At 41.6% G+C, this 20,405-nt stretch overlaps 4 protein-coding genes and 1 non-coding gene across 6 annotated transcripts; 3 read left to right on the top strand and 2 right to left on the bottom strand.

Moving 5' to 3' along the window:
• The first annotated feature begins 531 nt into the window (after nt 1-531).
• TRNAT-CGU (transfer RNA threonine (anticodon CGU)) lies at nt 532-603 on the top strand. The gene has a single exon. It is a non-coding gene; the product is annotated as a tRNA-Thr (tRNA).
• On the top strand, nt 596-7,570 carry LOC135673519 (uncharacterized). Of its 2 annotated transcripts, XM_065182549.1 has the most exons (7): nt 596-859; nt 983-2,168; nt 3,105-3,268; nt 3,496-3,575; nt 4,082-5,734; nt 5,811-5,970; nt 6,562-7,570. In XM_065182549.1, exons 5-7 carry the CDS (start codon nt 4,871-4,873, stop codon nt 7,188-7,190), a joined length of 1,653 nt encoding a protein of 550 aa, XP_065038621.1. In that variant the 5' UTR covers nt 596-859; nt 983-2,168; nt 3,105-3,268; nt 3,496-3,575; nt 4,082-4,870; the 3' UTR covers nt 7,191-7,570. The 2 variants fall into 2 exon arrangements, with proteins under 2 accessions (XP_065038621.1, XP_065038622.1); XM_065182550.1 differs by lacking the exons at nt 596-859; nt 983-2,168; nt 3,105-3,268; nt 3,496-3,575 and having other exon boundaries at nt 3,606-5,734.
• Nucleotides 7,571-8,238: 668 nt separating this feature from the next.
• LOC135675214 (WUSCHEL-related homeobox 8-like) lies at nt 8,239-9,702 on the top strand. The gene is made up of 2 exons (XM_065185490.1): nt 8,239-8,467; nt 9,206-9,702. Exons 1-2 carry the CDS (start codon nt 8,239-8,241, stop codon nt 9,700-9,702), a joined length of 726 nt encoding a protein of 241 aa, XP_065041562.1.
• A 680-nt stretch (nt 9,703-10,382) lies between these two features.
• LOC135673517 (uncharacterized) lies at nt 10,383-16,944 on the bottom strand. Its single transcript, XM_065182548.1, has 4 exons — nt 16,579-16,944; nt 14,846-15,625; nt 11,269-11,316; nt 10,383-11,194 (listed from the first exon to the last, which is right to left on the bottom strand). The coding sequence occupies exons 1-4, from the start codon at nt 16,756-16,758 to the stop codon at nt 10,874-10,876; spliced, it is 1,329 nt and encodes a 442-aa protein (XP_065038620.1). The 5' UTR covers nt 16,759-16,944; the 3' UTR covers nt 10,383-10,873.
• Nucleotides 16,945-17,780: 836 nt separating this feature from the next.
• On the bottom strand, nt 17,781-19,453 carry LOC135673516 (amino acid transporter AVT3C-like). The gene has a single exon (XM_065182546.1). The coding sequence runs from the start codon at nt 19,293-19,295 to the stop codon at nt 18,024-18,026; it is 1,272 nt and encodes a 423-aa protein (XP_065038618.1). The 5' UTR covers nt 19,296-19,453; the 3' UTR covers nt 17,781-18,023.
• Nucleotides 19,454-20,405: the final 952 nt, after the last annotated feature.

The following is a 20,405-nucleotide window of genomic DNA, read 5'->3' as shown; positions in this document are numbered from 1 at the left end:
TGTTTTGTATTTTGGACGAGGGTCCAGCTACGTCCACAGGTTTAGCATTATATATGTTTTTGATTCTTCGAGTATTGATTTCGATCGTGTTTACCAGAAGTATCAATGCTTAATCCTTAAAATGCTCTGCGAGAATTCACATTGATGGAACAATAAGTCAAAGTTCTTCAGCCGACACAGTTTGCAGCTGCTCATGAATGCTCGCTCATTGTTCCTCCTGCAATTGTCCTCCAAAACATAGCCAGGTTGCGGTTGTAATCTAGTCGTCGTGGATAAATCAATGTGCAAACTGAAGTATGTATCGACCAAGGAAACCGGAAATGGAAGGTAGCCGAAGTAGATAGAATTGTTAGAGAAGCATTTCTGGAGGAGGCCGACGGCTCGAGTCAACTAATTGCCAATTCGTACCCGACCATCCTTATTATATTCTAATTTTCCCAGCGAAAGAGGAAGAGTGACGTGTAAAATTGAAATGCATAAACATTAAAAATATAATCAAATATATTTGAAAGAACGTTCCCTACCGACTCTGCTTCCGTAGCATAGTGGTAGTGCGTTCGCTTCGTAAGCGAAAGGTCGCGAGTTCGATCCTCGCCGGGAGCTTTTCTTCTTCCGTTATACTTTTTGTGATCTGCAAACTGCGCTCGTGATACTCGAAGATAGTCTGATCTCATTATTGTGCTTCATATCTATTTTAAACAATACTGAGGTACGTGGTCTGATCTTTCAGGTTAATGGAGGAAGGAGAAAACAGAAACACGGGCATTAGCATCTCCAATTAGAGGTCCGCGATGGCAGTTTGAGCTCGAAGCATTTCTCCGGCAAGTCCCAAGAACAGAAAACTAAATCGCTGGTCCAGGTTGGTTCGTCATTAAAGGGTGGCATCGTCGGTGTCGCCATTGCTGCAAACTCGAGTTTATTCGTAGGGGCTGTGTTTTGAGCATCTAATCTGACTCATGCTTGTCATCATGGATGTCATCAGGAGATCAAAAACAAAAAGGAGGAGTTGCCCATTCCGACCACACAAACAAGTGTTTGCAGCCCTCACAATTACTTGTTCGAGGTGGAGACATCGAGCCGCATAGACCTGCAAAAAGAAAGGGTTCCCCTTTGCCAAGTGCTTGACGCCGAAAGCCTGTACCGTTCTTCACCACCCTTTACAACCCCTCTGAAACTTTCTTCAGCAGGTCATCATGCGTGCAGAGATGAGGGCTTCAGTCAAAGACACCATGATATGCCTCTCGTTCGTAGCTTAGCAGAGTCCCCACCATGTGAGCTGTAGCATACCACTCTCTTCCTTTTCTCAACTTTCAAGCTTACCTGCGTGAGATGCAATCTGGCTGAGAGAGTTCCTCGGATTAATAGTCATGGGTTTCTCTTTGGAAGCTTTTTATGAACTGAATCATTCTTGAATATATAAATCCTATGGACTTTTAGGTCACAGACACTTCGGATCAGAAATGCAATCTTACCCTTTCCTGATTTCAATGTAATATTAAGCCTCATTCTCTTTTGATCAAACTACTCGTGATCTACACTCCATTCTTTAAACTCGTGTTCAGGCACCATGTCCTGATTACAAAAGTATTACATGAATTGGCCTTTACCCTTTCCACAGTACATTGCACACAGAAGTCAGTGGTGTTTCGTGGAGAATTACCCCACAACATTAGAAGCTCAAGCTCAGGAAGATGCTTCAATTCAGAGACCAAAGCAGGTGATCAATCACTGCTGGCGGTCAAGGCTGCAGTGATAAGGAACAGACGCAGACCAACTGAACTTTGGAGAACGGCAGCATCTCCCTCGTGCCCAAAAGCTTCACAGACCGACGACCCTCCTCACACTCGTGAGCTGTATTCAAGAAAAATAGAAGATCAAAAGAGAGTCACGGGAGCAAAAAAGAATCAATTTTCAGTTCATTAGAGTTAGTAATGACCTTTTGGACAGAGCTTAAAAGAAACGAGAAGGCTTTGCACCCCGGAGGGTCTTCTACTAAAAGCTGACGAGCTGCACCATTCCTAGGGTTCCACAATGGGGGTCCCAGCCCTAGGATCTTCCCCTCTTCTCAGATTCCTCTCGATTGAGGCGTGGAGGTGTGATTCTTGGGCAGCTTAGCAGCGTCGAGGCGTCTGCTTCTGATTTTGGTAGACTGATTCGGAAAAAAGTAGGTATGTAAATGCTGCTGCGCTGGAGATTTTTCTGCCATTTAATGTTCTTAATACTAGATACTGCGACACTATTCGATCTTTTCGAATAGTGTAAATGCTGCTGCTTTGTAGATTTTTCTGTCATCCAATGTTCTGCATACTAGATATTGCTACACAATTCAATCTTTTTGAACACCATGTCCCGATGTCAATGCCGCGAATCGGTGTAGTTCACGATTGGCTAAATTAGAAATTATCCACATCGAAAACAATTGCAAAAACTAATCTTTGTTCTGCCGCGTCGTCAGATTCCTTTGCTGCTGCTTCTGTGATCTTTGACTGTCCACAGGTGTTCTTCTTTTCTGCATCTTCCTTCGAACATAAATACTTGCTTTCAATAGTGATTACTGAGTTTATTTGCTGCAATGCAGCACTTCTACATAATTATTTCGATGGTGGTGGCTTATGATTTCTGACAATTTTATGGATGGCATTTGCATATTCTTTTTCTTTTTCGTGTTATTTTCCTCTCCGAGAATTGCCTAAAGTTCAAATCTCCATCAAAATGTCACACTCCTTTTCGCTTGACCTTGGATCATAAATGTTGATTGTTTCGTGGATAGTGCTAGAAGTACAATACAGTAGCATTTTTGCCATATAGTTGAATGTATCTTAGTCCTGATTACCCATGTATAATTGCCTCATCCTTTTGACAGCTTCCCACTTTTGAATTGATATATATGTTGCTTCGTGACGGAGAAAAGCAGGAATTTTGCTCTAAATAAAAGAACAAACATGATTTGGAGAAAAAATTAGTTTTTCATTTCCCTTGACCTTCTGAAACTTTTTTCTATAATTTTGTTTCTGTGTTCCTTTTCCCCTTCCATTATTTGCTGGCAGAGTGCTTCTGAGATCTGAATTAAATTAATATGTACGCTTAATTTGATTACATTGCAGGTTAAGATATGCTCATGGCTTGTTTCTGTTGATTATGAAAAAATTTGAACAATCTACTGAAGATAGTAATCAGGAGAAGATGGTGGGCATACTGCAATTCTTTGATATCGGACAAGCTTGCTCATCCTGCAAGTCTTTGATGCTTAGTAGCAGACGCAATAATGGTGAGACTTACACCTCTTAAATCTATTATAACTACTAAACCATCATTAGAATGCAACATGTTAGTTAGTGCTAATGCTGCTGTCATCAGTTCCAGCTATACTTGTAAAAAATTATAACGTCGACTGGAACTAATATCAAGAAAAAAGGCTATTGCTTTCTGTTAACTGTGCCTTCCTGAACTTATTTTACCTTTTAAATTAGTTTCTGTGTTTCTGTTCCTCTGCAGGTCTTGAAGCTCCTAGAAATACCTTGGAGTTTCCCATGAAAATGTATCAGAGTTTTCAAGTCGTTCATGAGGAGATTCTAGTGAGTCGTTTGATTGCATATTATGTCATTTCTCCTGAATAGAGATATGGTTTCTCATTGTTTACATTTGAGCACCATTTTACCTTAACATAGTTTTACGAGAAGTACAAGTACTAGAACATAAATTACTTGCTCTTCTGTAACATTTATCTGCATCAAAGATCCTTTACATGCTGGATAATTTTGTGAACTTGATATGGTTATGTTTCTAATTCTGTATCTGAGATATTGTTTCTACTCAGTTAACTCCCAAAATCTCAGGATGACATATTGTTTCCTGATGCAGTAAGCCAACTTCCTCTTCTTAGATCTATTTGCTATTGGGCTGTGAATTATATACACATATCTGATACACATTGGAACCATGATTATATGGTTTTGTTTTCTCCCAATTTTGAAATACTAATGAGCAGATCTAATTGCATTGAGATTAAAATTGACTTTGCTGTTCAATGTGTGTGATTTTAGTTCTTCCCTCATGAATGTGACAAAGATGGTGTTTGCAGCATGGAACTGATACCGAAAGGTTGATTGCTGAGGAGATTCCACAGATAACAAAGGATCAATGTAACAGACCAAGTGTTGTAGCCCGACTAATGGGAATGGATGCGCTACCTTCAGACATCAAGCCATTGCTTTGTGCTGAGCAGTTGAATGATGAGAAGGGACCAAGAAAGGAGCCCAGCACTACCTCTAATCAACAGGCCTCACTTGCCTTGAAATCCATGAGATATTCAAATACGGAGTTATTTCCTTACAATATCAAACAAGATTTTGATCAGCACACCAGGAAGCTTGAGATGAACAAACCACAGACATGCGAACATCCGCAAGAAGAATTGCTGCAGAAGTTCAAAAGAGAATTTGAGGCATGGCAAGCATCCAAGGTATGGGAGAAGTCAGTGACCCTTGAACTGGGTAATGATCGTGAAAAGAAAAAATATATAAGCACACTTCCACAAGAAGGTGTCGAGAAAGAGAAAGTGTCCAGGCATGTGGATCACAAGAGAAGTTCATTTGTAACGAAAACCACAGAGACCAGATGGCATGTTCCAACAGCTAGACCAAACATGAATCAGGAACAAGATGATCTTCTGAAATATGAGGCTTTTGCAAGTGAACATAATGAAAATGCCCTAACAGAGGAGAATTCTCCCAGGGACAACAGAAGTAGTTTCTTCGCTCCCCAATATGATCATAGGATGAATATGTCTGCTTCACCTCGAAGGATAGTAATTCTTAAACCTTGTTATGAGATGTACCATAAAACTGAAGAGTCCTTAGGCTCATGAGTGATGGTAGATAAAGAAAAGAACATGCATGATTTTCTTGAACAGGTAAAGGAAAGATTGATTGTTGAACTACAATGGAAGCCTAGATTTGAGACTGCAACTGATTGGACTAGGCCTGAGGCTTTTGTCACTAAAGGATTCGCTGATTCTAAATATTTGGTACCAAAATGTCTTAAGCAAAATAGAGGCGATTCTGAGGATAACAAGGCTACCCTAATGCGACCAAAATCAACAAGGACATATAGAAATGAAATCCAACCTAGTGAAAAAGCTTCCCCGGAGATTATCGACCAAGAAATGATAACACCATTGTCAGAGAGGGTGAAGAATGTCCTGAAGGATGAAACAGATATAAGGTATCCATTTAATTCCAGTAGTACGCTGACTATGTCACTCTCAAGCAAAGAAGCAGAGAAATTCAATTTAATTCAGCAATTTGGCAAGAAGGTAACCTCCTGGGATGATACGAAAGCCCTAATTGGATCCAAATCTTTTAAACAAGACCAGGGGCATGCATTTGATGATGGGGAGGAGTCTTCAAGAAATCTTGTCAGATCATTTTCTGCTCCTGTTTCTGGAATTGCTTTTGGGAAACTACTTTTAGAAGACAAGCATTCAATGGCATCAGTACTCACTTGTAGGAAACATGAAGTATCTCAAAATGACTTAATGGAAGCCAGGAAAAACAAGAATGGTGCTTTTGACATGAAAAGCAGAGTTACATGTTTGAGACAGAATTTCACATTAAAGGAAAAGCTTTTCAGGAAGAGGATCCAATTGATGGATGAATTAGCTGAAGATGAATTTCCATCCATGAAGACGACTGAAAACACACCATTTGTTTTGATGAACTTAGGCTTTGCACAGGCAAGTTATATGCTAAAAATTTGTAGATCCTTCCATAAGCTAATAGATAAAAATTATATGGATTTGATGCTCCTAGGATAACTCAACTGAGGTGCCACCAAGCCCAGCATCGGTGTGCCGCAGTTCACATGATGACAATTGCAGGCCCTACTATCCAAGTCCAGTATCTCCACTGGAGGCACTTCTCCATGAAGATTATCCTTCCTCGACAGCTTCTGGAGAACCAAATCTTCCAGGTAGGAATTTTCCTCTAAGACAGTAAATGCATTTGCAGAAATATTCATGCATAGAGAAACCGTTTAAATCTATAAATTAGAAAATCATGTTCATCTAATAGCTTAAACTTTTGGATGAAATTGAAGTGATGATAATTAAGATCATATCTTATCTATAGGTCCATGGATCAGGTCTCATCTAATGGCTTAGGTTTCTAGATTAAATGACAGTGATAAATTTAGGAGAAACAAACTTAAGAATTCCATAGGTTAGTATCATAAAGAAACAAATCTCTCTCTAGTACGATCTACATAGGTTAGTTTTATCTAAGTTTTTGATTGTCCTTTTAGATGCATTCAAACTTGCATATCAAGTTCACTGTAGCAAATGGAAAAACTTATCTTTGTCTGGCATTTAACTGCAAGGAAAAGCTGCAGATCAAAAGATTATGTTTGGAGTAGCATTTATTTTGTTATAGCGGTCATATAGCACATGGCTGCTTTGAAAATAGCTACTCATTCATATGTTGGTTTATTCTCTTGTGATATTTCTACCATTAATTTCTAATGCAACTACTCTTGCATGATATGTTTGGCTTCTCTTTCTTTCAGAATCAAGTTTGTCAGAAGAATTCAAGAATGATAGATCTGGAGACATAACAGATGAAATAAAACCAGCCAAAGATGAACTTCTTGAGTTGGAAAGCAATGCAAAAGCTTATGTAAGAGAGATCCTCTTTAGGTCTGGCCTGTTCAACAGAAACCACTTTGATCAGGTCCTTTGGGAGTCTGACACTCTAATGAAACCAATATCTATGTCGGTCTTTCATGAAGTCGAGGAAACATATCGAAGAAATGGCAAGCTGGAATGTATGGCATTCCTCGTACATAATGGCCAAACTGATTTAGGTCATAGAATTCTATTTGATCTACTGAATGAAGCATTGCTGAGGGTTGTGCAGAATTCAAAGCCTCACTCAACAGTCAAGAAATGGTTTCCAGGCTGCAGAAGATTACCGCATGGAAACCAAATCTTAGACAGTCTCTGGCATCAGATTCAACTCTACATCAATCCACATGTGGATGAATCATATCCTACAAAAAGCATCGTCGCCCAAGCTCTGAATCGGACTCCCTGGTCTGGTATGTTGCAAGACAACATCGACGTGATCTGTGTAGAGATGGAGTTTTCGGTTGCGGAAATTTTGATCGATGAGTTCGTGTGCGATTTGTCATATTAATTTAATGTTTGGTGAACAAAATCTTTTATAGAGTGAAATCTTGTTCTACACTGCTTGTCGGAAAGCTTAAGCTTTTAGGTGCAATAACATTGATCGAAATCTTGTTCTACACTGCTTGGCGCCGCCCCGCATGCTCAAGGATTGCAGCAGCACACCGCGTGTGCCGCAGTTCCCCTCCGCCGGCCGAGCACCCGCAGGAAACAAGACAACGGAATTACGATTGCCGTAACCAGCAAGGAGGAAGGACAAGAGAAGGAACGGCTGGGATCACCTGCAGGCGTCGCCGCCGGGGCACGGGACGGCGCAGCCGCACCCGTTGTTGCAGCCCCTATCCGCCATCGATCAAAGTCCACCGCGGCCGGTCTCTCTCTACTGGTCGAACACCACCTTCACGAAGGACACGGTCCCGAGTTACCATAACAAAAATAAAAATAAATTAATATTATTTTTATTACGACAACATAATATAAATATATGATAGATAACATAAAATAGAAGAAAATAAAATAAAAAACATAAAGATTAGTGTAATGATTTGTGAGAACAATTCAAAAGTACAAAAGAATTCGGAGTTCTAATTCGTTCCAAAGTCATTCTCCGAATCCGTTTCCAACTATCCTTCTCTTGTTTCTACTCCTACCATAAGAAGCCTTGTGATTTCGATGGAAGGGTCGATCTCGACGCCACGTGGCGCGCACACCCTTCGATACCGAATCAAATCCCATTATACCATCTCCGACCCGCCATCATTAGATTCCCCAGGATCCGTAACACCACCGGACGCCGTCTCCGACTCCGACTCGTCTCATCTCAGCCGTCCTTTGTTCGACCTCCCACCGCCAATCGCAGCATAATCTCCCAACCCCGACATTATGGAAGTGAATAAGAAGGAAGAGAACAGTAGCCAACCGCAGAGCTCACTTCCTTCTATTCTTCTCGCACTTCTTGTTGCGCACGCAGCACGTTACTGTTTGCCTCCTTCGATCCTTGCGAGAGAGTTTGTTTGCCTCCTTCGATCCTTGTAAGAGAGTTGGGAGGAGGAGCGAGGATGGAATGGATGTTCGCTGCTTGTCCTGCTGCTGCTACCGGTGGATTTGCCGAGATCAATAACCGAAACATGGAGGAAGGGATGGCGGCGCAGGGAGCGTCGTGCGTGCAGGTGATGACCGACGAGCAGATGGAGCTCCTGAGGAGACAAATCTCGGCCTATGCTGTCATCTGCGAGCGGCTCGTGGAGATGCACCGGGCCGTCTCGGCACAGCAGGATGCTTTCTCAGGTTCTCTCTCTCTCTCTCTCTCTCTCTCTCTCTCTCTCTCTCTCTCTCTCTCTCTCTCTCTCTCTCTCTCTCTCTTCGTTCTTTCTGCTCATCAACATGGCCGATTCTAGAAATTTGATTTTTAGCGCAGTATTGAGTTAGTCACTTTGTTTGCTTGGCTTTTCTTGTGATTACTCCCTTCTTTTGGCGTATCGAAGTCAACTTGTGCACCGGACCACCTTTTTCTCAATGTTCTAGTTGTAAAACAGGATTTCTTGGAGATAGTTCTACTGTTATATATCGATCTAACACTGGTTGTCTTGTTCTTGTTCTTGTTCTTTTTCTCTAGAGTTAACCTACATACTTCCGGACTCCATGTGGTTCATGCCATTGCTAGAGTTCTAGTCAGAGGATGTAATTCAAGAAATCACTTACATGTCAATCTATTAAGTCAAAGCATGATAGATCTTGTTTCCTAGTTTTCAAGTGGGATGATCCAGAGTCAACTAAGGTGAGTTTGGAAGAAACCCATTTATAGTTGTCATCAATCAATCTGGAATCTGGCTGCTCCCCCCTTTCTGGTTTGCATTGTCCTCCATCAATATCGATGGTAACCTCGTTTGTTCTTTTAGGTTCTACACGTAGAGGACTAATCTGGTATGTTTCTTGTCTTGTCCAAGAAATTGCCAATGCAAATGAAAGATACGATAACGGGATTTCAGCACAAAAGAATTGGATTGATCCATTTGCTCTTTTCAGGGATGAAGCTGAGTGGTCTGTATAATGACCCTCTAGTGACGTACGGAGGTCCCAAGATTTCTGCTAGGCAACGCTGGACGCCAACCCATATGCAGCTACAGACTCTTGAGAGCCTATTCTACCAAGGCATTGGAACTCCAAGCAAGCAAAGGATCAAAGAGATTGTTGCTGAGCTCTCACAGCATGGACAAATTTCCGAGGCGAATGTCTACAATTGGTTCCAGAATCGAAGGGCGCGTTCGAAAAGGAAGAAGACCGCTGCAGCGCCGAGCAACACAGAGTCCGAATCTGAGGCTAAATCCCTGGTTGAGAAGAAGGCCAAGACAGCGATGGCAGCTGCATACAGCAACTTGTCCCCTTCAGTTTACGATCATAGCCCAGCTTCTAATGGAAGCCAAGGGATGTATGAAGCATCAGAGAGTTCAAAGCTTTCAGGTGGTTCCGATGGAATGCCAGTTTATGGAATATCTATATCAACCCCAAGTAAGCAGCCATAGTTTCTTGGTTAGGTGTTTGTCAGAATACACTTGTGTGCATTGCTTAGATTTCAGATCATCAATGCAGCATTGAACTGCTTGATGGTGAAGCATATGATGCCACTGCTTGATGTTTTTGCATGAATTGAGCTTATCGTGACATCATGCTCTGATCCAGAGATTTATACGTAAAGGACTTTGCTGGGTTGCTATATAATGTGCTAATCATCAGGTTGTCTCAGTGAATTAAGATGAGGATATTGGGGATTCTCTCTCTAGTTTTCTTTCTTGATGTAAATGTTATGCTGATAGATAGGACATGTATTTATTTTGAGAGTTAGTAGAAGTAGATTACTACAAGCACCAAGAAGGGAGCTCCTGGTTTCATAGTCAGAGAACATCCTTTTCTCTCTTCCATAATTACAAGAACATGAAGATATAGATTTGATACAAGTGATTTGATCAATCATGACAAATGGGTAGTAGTAAGCATATTAAAGATGGATAGAATCCCAATAGATGATGTAAAGAGGAATCAAGAGAAAAATAAAAACTTGATATACAAACATTTAAAAGTCAACTTGGTTACACAAAGTCAAGATACACCCCCATCTACTGAAAAAGGAAAACCCTTCACCCTTGTGACAGATGCTCATTATAACTTCAAATGGAAAGCATTAAGTGCCCATGAACCCTATGCATGTTCCAAAGTAATGTGAATCTCCTTAATGAGAATATGTTATCAACAACTTGTAAACAAATAATTAAATGTAACACCAAAAAGAATACACCACACCACACAGTTCCTCAAAACCTAAAGGTCATCAAGTCTCAAGCAATGTCGACAACTATAGGGTTGAGGTTCTCCACTATCCCAACACAAGTAGGTGATATCCTCTAAAGGTTAGCCTGTAAAGCATGAAACAATGTGAGGCACCTTCCTTATTCCCACCTAGTCATCACCCAATTTTTATAACCACTTACAGAAATAAGAAAATATATATATTTTGCAAAATACACATCATAGTCTGATGGTGTTATTGCTTGTTAGCCCCATGTTACTGTGTTGAAGCTGCTTTCTCCAAATATGTCGAAATCGATCCAATTTCGAGCAATCAAATTGAACGTGTAGAAAGGATTAGACATGACCGTTACTGGACCATGCTTGGGAGCACTATGTAGCAGCAGCTGCTCACCTGCTCATCTGAACCTTAAGCTTACTCATGCCAGTCTCCAGCTTTCCCATGCCTGCTTCAGTATTTTCACTATCAGGTTTTACTTCTTTCATTGTAAGCCATGGATGTTGCAGACACTGTTCCGCTGTTGGTCGCTTCTCTGGGGCAAAATCAAGTAGAGGGCAAAGAAACTCCGCAAATTCACGAGCATCAACCTCAGGAAATTTATATTTCTCAACAAGTAGCCGATCTAGTGGCCAAAATTTCAGTCTACGGATCCTCTTCAGGTCTCCATGCCTGTCAAAGTAATCCTTCGATCGGGATCCCATCGTAGCAACCTGAATAGCAGGAAGAAAGCTAGTTAACAGCATGTATCAAGAAAGTTAACAAGAAAAAAAATTGCAGTTCTCACCTTTTTGGGCATCTTCCCAAGGAGCTCCATCATTAAAGCCAAATGATCCTGCCAGTGGGCCAAAGTGATTCACTGGAAATTAAATACATGATGGAACAGGAATATACTTTTCAAAGGAAATAATGCAGTTGCAGAGTTGAGCTTGCAAACACTTGTTTTAAAAGTTTTAAGAAAATTTTGAAGCCTGATTAATCAGTTCTAGCTGTTTCACACATTTATCATACAAGTTCTGAAGGTTGATGATCTAATTGATGATTGATAACCAATGCAAGCCACCATAATTTATAACCAACACCAGAAGAACTAGGAATATTTGGAGGAAACTCTTCAAAGTTTGGGATTTACTATGTGATTAGAGTTAAGATTGTCATTTGGTAAATGAATAACAAAAAACTAGACAACAACCTTCCTAACTATTTGTAGATGAATACATGGATACTTTCCAACAAAGGTGAACATAATTAGTGATAGAGTGCCAAAATCATTTTTATTAGGTCCGACATTCTTTGATTTTCCACTACATCTCCTGGCCTTACTAATCTCTACTAGTGCACCTCATCTCAACAAAACAACTATAAATCTCCTTTGGACATGTACAAGGATTTTAACTTTATCAGCAAGGAGTAATGTCTGTAACGTGCTGGTTGGCATGGTAAAAAGAAAACATTGTGCGAACAAAGACAAGCCTTTATACTAAGAGGTACAATCGATAAGTGCAATTGTTTGCCCAAACTAGTCAAGATGATTTTACCCCTTGTACTCTGTTATTGATATTGCTCATCTTTTTTCACAAATGCACATATTTCTTATTCTATCCAACTTATGACCTCACATATCATCAATATCATCTACATGAGACCAACGTATTAGATATGTCAACATTCCAACCCAAAAAAACAACTGATGTTAAAACTATTTTTAAATTTTCCTCTTAAACCAAGTGGTTTTCAATAAAGATACAAAACTTCAAAAGTACCTCTCCTCTTTTAACTGCTAAGGGGTCTAGCAAAGGTTAATATATAATTAACTGAACGTCAAACAAAACTTATAACACTAATGTACCTATAATTACCTAACGAAATCAATTGACACATCAGTTAAGAGTACTCAAAAAGCGCACTGAAGAGGTTTCAGTTACATGCAGCTACAGAAGTAATGCTTCATAAGTAAAACCACACCCAAGTTTAATAGCTTTGTGTTTACTAACCCTCTCAAGATTCTCCTACCACCAGGAAAGGTCCTTCCCTTTTTGTAAGTTAATGATTGAAAACCTTATTTTAGACCCAAACTGAAACAATATTTTCTGTTTTTTTGTTCCCTATAGTATATTAAATATATACTTGAACTTTGTGGTTAACTTAGTCTCTTGTACCTTAGAGATCCTGATTGGATCTATATCAAGATGTTAACTATAATAATGTATTTCATGAAGTTAAAGCAAGTGACACTTGTATATGTCAACATGAGTCTCTTCAGTAAGCCATAAAAAGTTTAGGGTTTAACTTCTGTCTATGATGTCCAAAGAAGATAAGATTTTCATTCTTATACCTTCGAACATGTTTTTGAACAAACAATGTAAATAAGGATAGCCTTAAGGCATCAATTAATCAGGTCAAGGTAAATTCTGCACTCAAAGATGATCATTTTTTATGCATTAAGTTGAATATAGAAAACGATAGAAAAATTGCATAAACTTGTTGCTGCTCGCAACTCGGAACATGTCTGCAATCATGGCTCTCAAACTAAGCTCAGAATTCTGTGGATTATCATGCCAGTTATGCTCAAATAGGGACTCTAGAATATTGACAAATATACACTAATATTTCAGAAAGAAATCTGGGTATGGCAGTTAAGAAAGGGCCATATTGTTATTCTTTTCTGCTTTACTGAGTGTCCAAAATTACATAATCTGTTTGTAATGTAATTTGTAATATGTCACCTTACCTTTTTTTCCTTTTTCTTTGTTAGTCATGATTATGTACTTTCTGCAAGTTAACCGGATATAATCTACTTCTCTTGCTACTCTTCTCTACCAAATCCTAAAACACATCTCACTCATTCAAGCTTTATTTCTATTACATCAAATCTTTTATGTTAATTTGGTAGTTGGTACAACTTACCAGCATCTCTTTTACTCAAAAAATTTCTGATATGAGTTGAAGTTTGACATCAAATCTTACTTAGGACCTCAGTTCTTCACAGTTTGATTTGTTTTGCACTCAAAAAATAATGTAGTCAGGGAAATGTTTACTCGAGGTTACTTGCATGTTTCAGCTTTTGCTCATTTCTAAATATTGTGAAGACTCAAATTAAAATACATAACCATATGGATTTGGGAGTACTTATCCTAAATTGCATTTTGTGGCTTTATTCAATACATAAGTTCTTGGAATATTTGAAAAGTTCAAATGTAAACCAGGGAAACTGTAACTCGCTCAAATTTTTTGAAAATATTTTCCAAGGGATGCAAAAAATTTGGTTTCCATCTGTAACTTTCTTGTGACGTTATATTCTATGCTATGCCGAGGTATTATTTGTTTGGACTTGATTCAAATTGCATCTTAAATTTGGCACTGATAATGGTGTTCATAGCTTGTGGCTTTAAAGAGCACTCGAGTCATGAAGCATGACATCTTCATCCTCCAACCTGTACAGCACCATATAGCATCGATGCCTTTTAGAACTGTATTACATGCCTCCCGTTCAACAACAACAATAAGTGTTAAGACCCCAACTATTTGGCATAAGCTATATGGCTATTTTTCCGCCACTGACCACTATTGAGGGTGATGTCACAAGTCAGATCAAGAGCCATCAGATTTTGATTTTTACGCTTCAACATATGTTTTCATGGGTCTTCTTCCTCTACATCTCCTCACCCAACTAACAAATGTTGGTTTACCTTGTCCAAACAATGCATTTATTGTTGCCATTTGGACTTGTTCTAACCATCAAGTTGATTTTGTCTCAATTTTTTCTGTATCAGAAGCCTAAATACCTGTCTGCGAATGTAATATTTTCTTTTCTGGTTAACCCGCATATCCATATAAGCACCCTTAATGAATTTCCTAACTATCCGACACTCAAATTTGATAACCCCTAAATGAAGCTTTAGACAAGAACTAGCTGAGTGCTATACATTCTGAAATGGCTGCAGATTGTTTAAAACTTAAAAACAAAATATTTATTTACTGAAATTGCAACAATAACATACCAGCATCTAGTAACATACAATCATCTACAAATTCAACTTTCTAAGAGATCACAACAAGATGAAAAAAAACTAATGACATTTTCATTAGCAAGGATGGGTTACATTTTCATTGTTGAAGCCATCATAGGACTCAACAGAAGAACTTTTAAATTGAGGTCAACTGCAGCCTTCACTAGTAACAACATTCTATGTGTTATCTTGTCCCTAGAATCCAGAAAAAAAACTGGAAGCAAGTGTACACACCTAAAAATAAGTCAACGGAATTTCTCAGTGGCATTATCAACTTAGTTAATACTTTATTTGTTTACCCAATTTAAGAGAAAAAAATAATATACATGTTTAATTCAGAGGTAGGAACCATACCTCATCTTCGCTATATCCTTGACCATTTTTAGGTGTAAATAGCATATCTCCTGCAGCAAGCTCAAAAGCCATGCAGGCAAAAGACCACATATCAGTAGAGGAGGAGTATCCAGCACCAAGAATGACCTCTGGTGACCTGTACTGTCTAGTTTGGATATCATCAGTTAATTGTTTATCACACCAACAAGCATTCCCAAAATCCACAATCTTGCATCTAAGATCAATCCCTTCCAAGCTTCTTTCTAGCTGCAAATTTCCTGCAGTTGATGCTCTTCTCTCAGAGATTCTCGCCCTTGCCCTCTTTGCCTTTTCCTTCAGCCTCTTTTCAATCACATTGACCACTACTCCACCATTTGGGTTGCCCTCTGGCCTCTCGAGAATCGGAGTAAATCCAGACCTAACTGGGTCTTTTGAAGCATCAATGGTGGACAGAAGAAGAACATTCTCCAGTTTCAAATCTGTGTGAATGATGCCAACTTCCCTGTGCAAATAATCAAGACCTACCAAGATGGACCTGCATATGTTTCTCACCCTGTCCAACCCAATGCCTTTGTAACGGTTGTACTTGACAAGCCGAAGTAGGCTATCCCCAAGGAACTCAATTACCAGGCAAAGGTGCTGCCCATTTGGACCAGAATGCTTAAAGTGGTCAACTAATCGAACTATGCATTTGGAATTTGAGGCATCTCCTTCAGCAATTGCCGAGAGAAGCTCAATCTCATGGAGAGCAGCTTGAGCGAACTCCGGTGCACTTTTTTGAATCTTGAGAGCAACAAAATTCTGCAGAACGATCAAATTCAAAATTAATCCTTGAACCAGAAGGTTGGTACATCAAATAGGAAAAACTTGAGGTGCCATTGGTACAGGACTTATCATGACAGCCTAGTGAAAGGAATCCACGGAGAATCTATGTACGTATCCTATCCTTGATGTAAGCAGAAGGTCATTTATGACTTGAACCCTTGTCATCCATGTCAGCGAGGAGACATCTTACTTTGCCACCCAAGACTCACCCTCATAGTAGAAGATAATAGGTAAAACAAAAACAGAAAACAACAACATAATGGCGCAACTAAATTAAAGAAAGTGCAATCCACACAGGAGGGATACGATTGAAAAGAGAATCATAGATAGGATAGAGTCCATTGAGAAAGTAGAGTTGACATAAAGCATCACCTCCGTAGAACGATAAGCAAGTTTCAAATGAGGAAAATAAGAATCCAAGTGAGTAGATGATGCTAACCACCACAAATTAAAGGATCATTGATTCCCAATAAATGATACAAATCATTCCGCCTTACGTAGAGAGTTCGGAAAATTAATGAAACATGATTGCTGCTACTTTTTTCCATATATGACCAATAATATAAATAATTATTTAGCCGTACAACCCTGATTATAGAATGTGATACAGAGTCAGAAAGGACACTGGTCTTCTCAATAATTCTTCAATCAAACACGAAGATGTTCAAGTAAATCACGATCCAAGAGGTCAGATCGAGAAGCGATCCGGGATCGGATGAAACCACATCCAAGAACGAAAGATGGGATCTTTCGCAGACAATTCATGACGATCTTTTCACAGTATTGACCTTTAGGCGATAATTCGCATCGAAGGCAGAAATCGGCGATCTCCCTCCACGGGACCGTCCGGAATAACCGAAAACTGACGAAAGAACCACGGAGAAACAAAGACGCAGAGCGGAGGAGGGAGGGAGGGGGTGATCGAGTACCTGAGCTCGAGTGTCATAGGCGAGCCAGACGGTGGAGAAATGGCCCCACCCGAGCTTCCGCTGGGCGATGTACCTCCCACCGGCGAACTGATCGCCGACCCTGACGGCGTGGTACCCTCCCTTCCGGTAGGCATCGACGCCCTCGTCCTCCTCCGACCCTGACGTCGAAGAGCACGACATGTTCCTCTGCCTCTTCTAAGTTTTCCCCTTTATCGCTGCCTTGTGTCGCAAGGATCCAATGTTGCCCACGGCTAAGAAGAGAAGGGAGCGAGAGAAAGGGAGAGAAAGAGGAGGAGGAGAAGCGGATCTGAGGAGGAAGGCGATGGCTACAACTGGCCGAATGGGATGGCCGCTATTACCACACGAAGAAGTGTCCGCTTTTAAGAGGTTGGTTCGTAGACTTGGTGCAAGGATAGTCATTCCTGCACGAATACAAAAGCAATCATGGTTTGGATAGCTTTGAGATTCGGAACATGATCGATTATGAGCTTTGTATGGTATGCACTAGACCGAAGGATGAACCGATCGATCTGAGGTTGCTCGTTCGAAGGGGTTGGACTGCACCTGTTACGGGTTGGTCGTGAGTCCAATTCAGGTTCAGCCACGGTCCAATCCATAGGGTTGACCAACATCAAATTCGATTGGTCAACCACAGGTTGGATCGATGACGAAATGGATTAAGGAGTCTTAGGATGTCGAGCCATTTGGGCATTTGGTTCGCTTGCTATGGTCCCAAGTAGGTTGAGATAGATACAGTCAACCTCTTTGGTGGCTTGCTGATCCAATCAAGTCAAACATACGACTTTCACTATCACTCTTAATAATGTAACGACGTGGAAGCCATAGGATACAGAAGCTTCACGGATGGTGGAGCCTCCTACTCTGAGATGAACTTACAAAACATTCGAGTCAAAACATGCCGGAATGTTGGGGAAAACTTTTTGAAAGAGAGATCAAATTAGATTTATCCCCCCTTTATCGATCTCACTAGAACTGTCTTGTATCGATAAATTCATATGTAATTAAACTTTGATCTCGTTAAGTTCAGGGATTATTTTTTCTTGGAAATCTATTTCAGATGTCTTGAATTGTTGACAAAATAAAAAATAGATCATCTCAAAAGTAAATACTCAGATTCAGGTAATGGAAATGTGTTCAGTCCGAATGTGGGATAGAAATGATATAGGATTAGAGTTTTTCCATCATCGGGATCGATCCAACTCATTTAAATTGAATCTAAATGTTTTGTAATTCGAGTACAGTGAGTGTTCAAGTTCATATACATCATGGTGTCTTTATCATATAATTGTAGCCACCTTACATGTTACTGTTGAGAAGAAGAGATCCACAGACCGCCGTTGCTTTGATTCTTTGATGGTGCCTACAATTGCAGTCCCAGATTCTACTAATTTGATCTACGAGACTTTCAGGCAGACAGCACGCTGTCAAGCTTGCTCAGAGTTGAAGATCGCCATGAGAGAAGACCAGGTTCCGGAGATGGCCAACGCTACCCCGACGACGATGATGGCAATGTCGGCTGTAGCCCCGGCCAAGCCCAGCTCGGCGCTGAACACCTTCAAGTGGAACACCGCCGGCAGCACGAAGCCGAGCACGACGCACACGCTGCCCCCGACCAGCGACAAAAAGTCGGCGAAGTTGGGCACCAGCGTGGCCACGAGGCTCACCGCCGCCACCAAGGCCCACCGCAGCCACCAGCAGTACCTCTTCCCGCACAGCCACCGCTCCGCCACCTCGAACACCGGGTTCATCATCACCGGGAACGTGAAGAAGAGGTTGATGCAGAGGCCCAGCTGGATAAGCACCGTGAGCACGCCGGCGCCGAGGTTGGCGGTGATGATGTCCCTGGTCTCGTCGCCGAATGCGCCGTAGCCGAGCACGCCGAAGAGGCCGTAGATGAGGGCGATGAAGGCCATGGAGAGGCCGAGGGTGCGCCCGAACTTGGACTTGTCGGCGGCCTCGGCCTCTAGGGGGACGACCATGCCGATGCCCTCGAAGGCGTACACCGCGACGCCGGCGCCGTATAGGAGGACGGAGGGCGCCGAGAAGGCGTGGAGGGGAGGGGGGCGGGTAAGCATGACGGAGACGTCCTCGACGACGACGACGCCCATGGCGCCGATGTCAACGACGTCGGCGAAGATGCTGAAGGGCGCAAGGAGAGTGAGGGTGCGGATAGAGTTGAGGCCCAACTGGAAGGGCAACATAGCGAGCACGTAGAGGACCTTCGAGGAGAGGAAGGGAAGGAGGGGGAGAGAGACGGGAAGGAGGTGCGTGAGGGAGCTGGAGATGAAGATGAGGTAGCCGACGCAGAAGCCGGCCTGGCTGAGCACAATCATGACGTCGACGGCGAGACGGCCAAGGGGGCCGGAGACAGCGAGGCCGAGGTCGCCGAAGGAGGCGATCTTGGCGGATCGGTCGAGGTCAAGGCGGCGGCGGGTGCGGACGATGAGCATCATGCAGTGGAAGGTGAGCGCGGCGACAGCGAGGAGCAGTAACGCGCCGGCAGCCCACCCGGTTCGCCTGAAGGCGTAAGGGAGGCCCAGCACGCCAGCTCCCACGATCGAGATGAACACGTTCGCGAACGTCTTCGGCTGCGACGACAGCCCCCCCCCATGGTCATCACCGCCCACCACCTGGATAAGCGGCCCCGACGCATCCAGGCCGTAGCCGGAAGACCTCGCTTCGTTCCCAAACCCCATGAATCGATCAAATTAACCAACTAATTTACTCCTATCCTCTTCGATACGAGCGGAAGCGAGCAGGAAGGGGAGGACAGGCCGCGTGAAGGGAATGAGGGTTTGCTCGGGGAAGAAGACGATGAGAGCGGGTGGTCGCACAATTGATATAAAGAGACGCAGGAAAAGTAATCCCATAATAGAAAGGTTAGGACGGGCTTTATTCAGCGTTGAGATCGAGTTCGCTTCTTGTCGACCGTACGATCGTGGTAAGAAATAGCTCGAACCACCGACTATGCATATATATTTGGTTGGGAGGATGCGACATGATTGGATGCATACGGCCCGAAAAGGGCGAAATACCGCACGTGATGGACACGCATCGTGTGGTTCTCGTTGGCTTTGCCTGAGACACTCGAATGCCCGAGTATTTTCTTATTAATCGTGCATTTTTCGTAATTATTTTGTATTTATACAAGTATTCCGTACAGAATCGAGAATAATATATTATATAATTATATGAAAGCCAACGGTATTGATAGGGCTAACTTAGTCCTAAGGAGTGAGAGAATCAATGGCTCGTAAAATAACCGTGCCTCTCTTACTCTTAGAGACGTCTTTTGAAGCTCCAAAGGATCTAAACCGAGCTCGCACACCCAAGGTGCACTGAGACAGACGAAGTGATCCCCTATCAAGTCCAACGTGAAGCTCACGTTGGCCATGAGCTCTCATCTGATTGATTTGATGGAACTAGGATCTTTATACTCGAGAGAACAAATCAAATCCAAGTTGATGCTCGCAAATCAATTTGTTTCATGTTATTGGATTGATTGTTTCTTTTTTAATCTATTCAATTCCAATCAAATTGTTCATGTCTAATGCATCACCCACCAATTTATTTTTGTTTTTTAATATCATGAAAAGAAAATCAAAATTAGGCGAATTCAAAAGTTATTTAATCCTATAAATACATTGTTTGGGCAAGATCCTCATGGTATTGACCAAGACTTTTCTTGATAAGACACAAGAGCTTCATCGATAATTCATCATATGCAGAATTCCAATTGATCATGTGCTTTGTGACAATATCTATTCCCCAAAATCATACTTTTATGTATGAATTATTGGTCCTCT

This window comes from Musa acuminata, chromosome BXJ1-5 (genome assembly GCF_036884655.1).
Source record: "Musa acuminata AAA Group cultivar baxijiao chromosome BXJ1-5, Cavendish_Baxijiao_AAA, whole genome shotgun sequence".
Lineage (NCBI taxonomy): Eukaryota > Viridiplantae > Streptophyta > Magnoliopsida > Zingiberales > Musaceae > Musa > Musa acuminata.
Note: the sequence above shows the minus strand (reverse complement) of the source record. Positions and strands in the feature narration are given on the sequence as shown.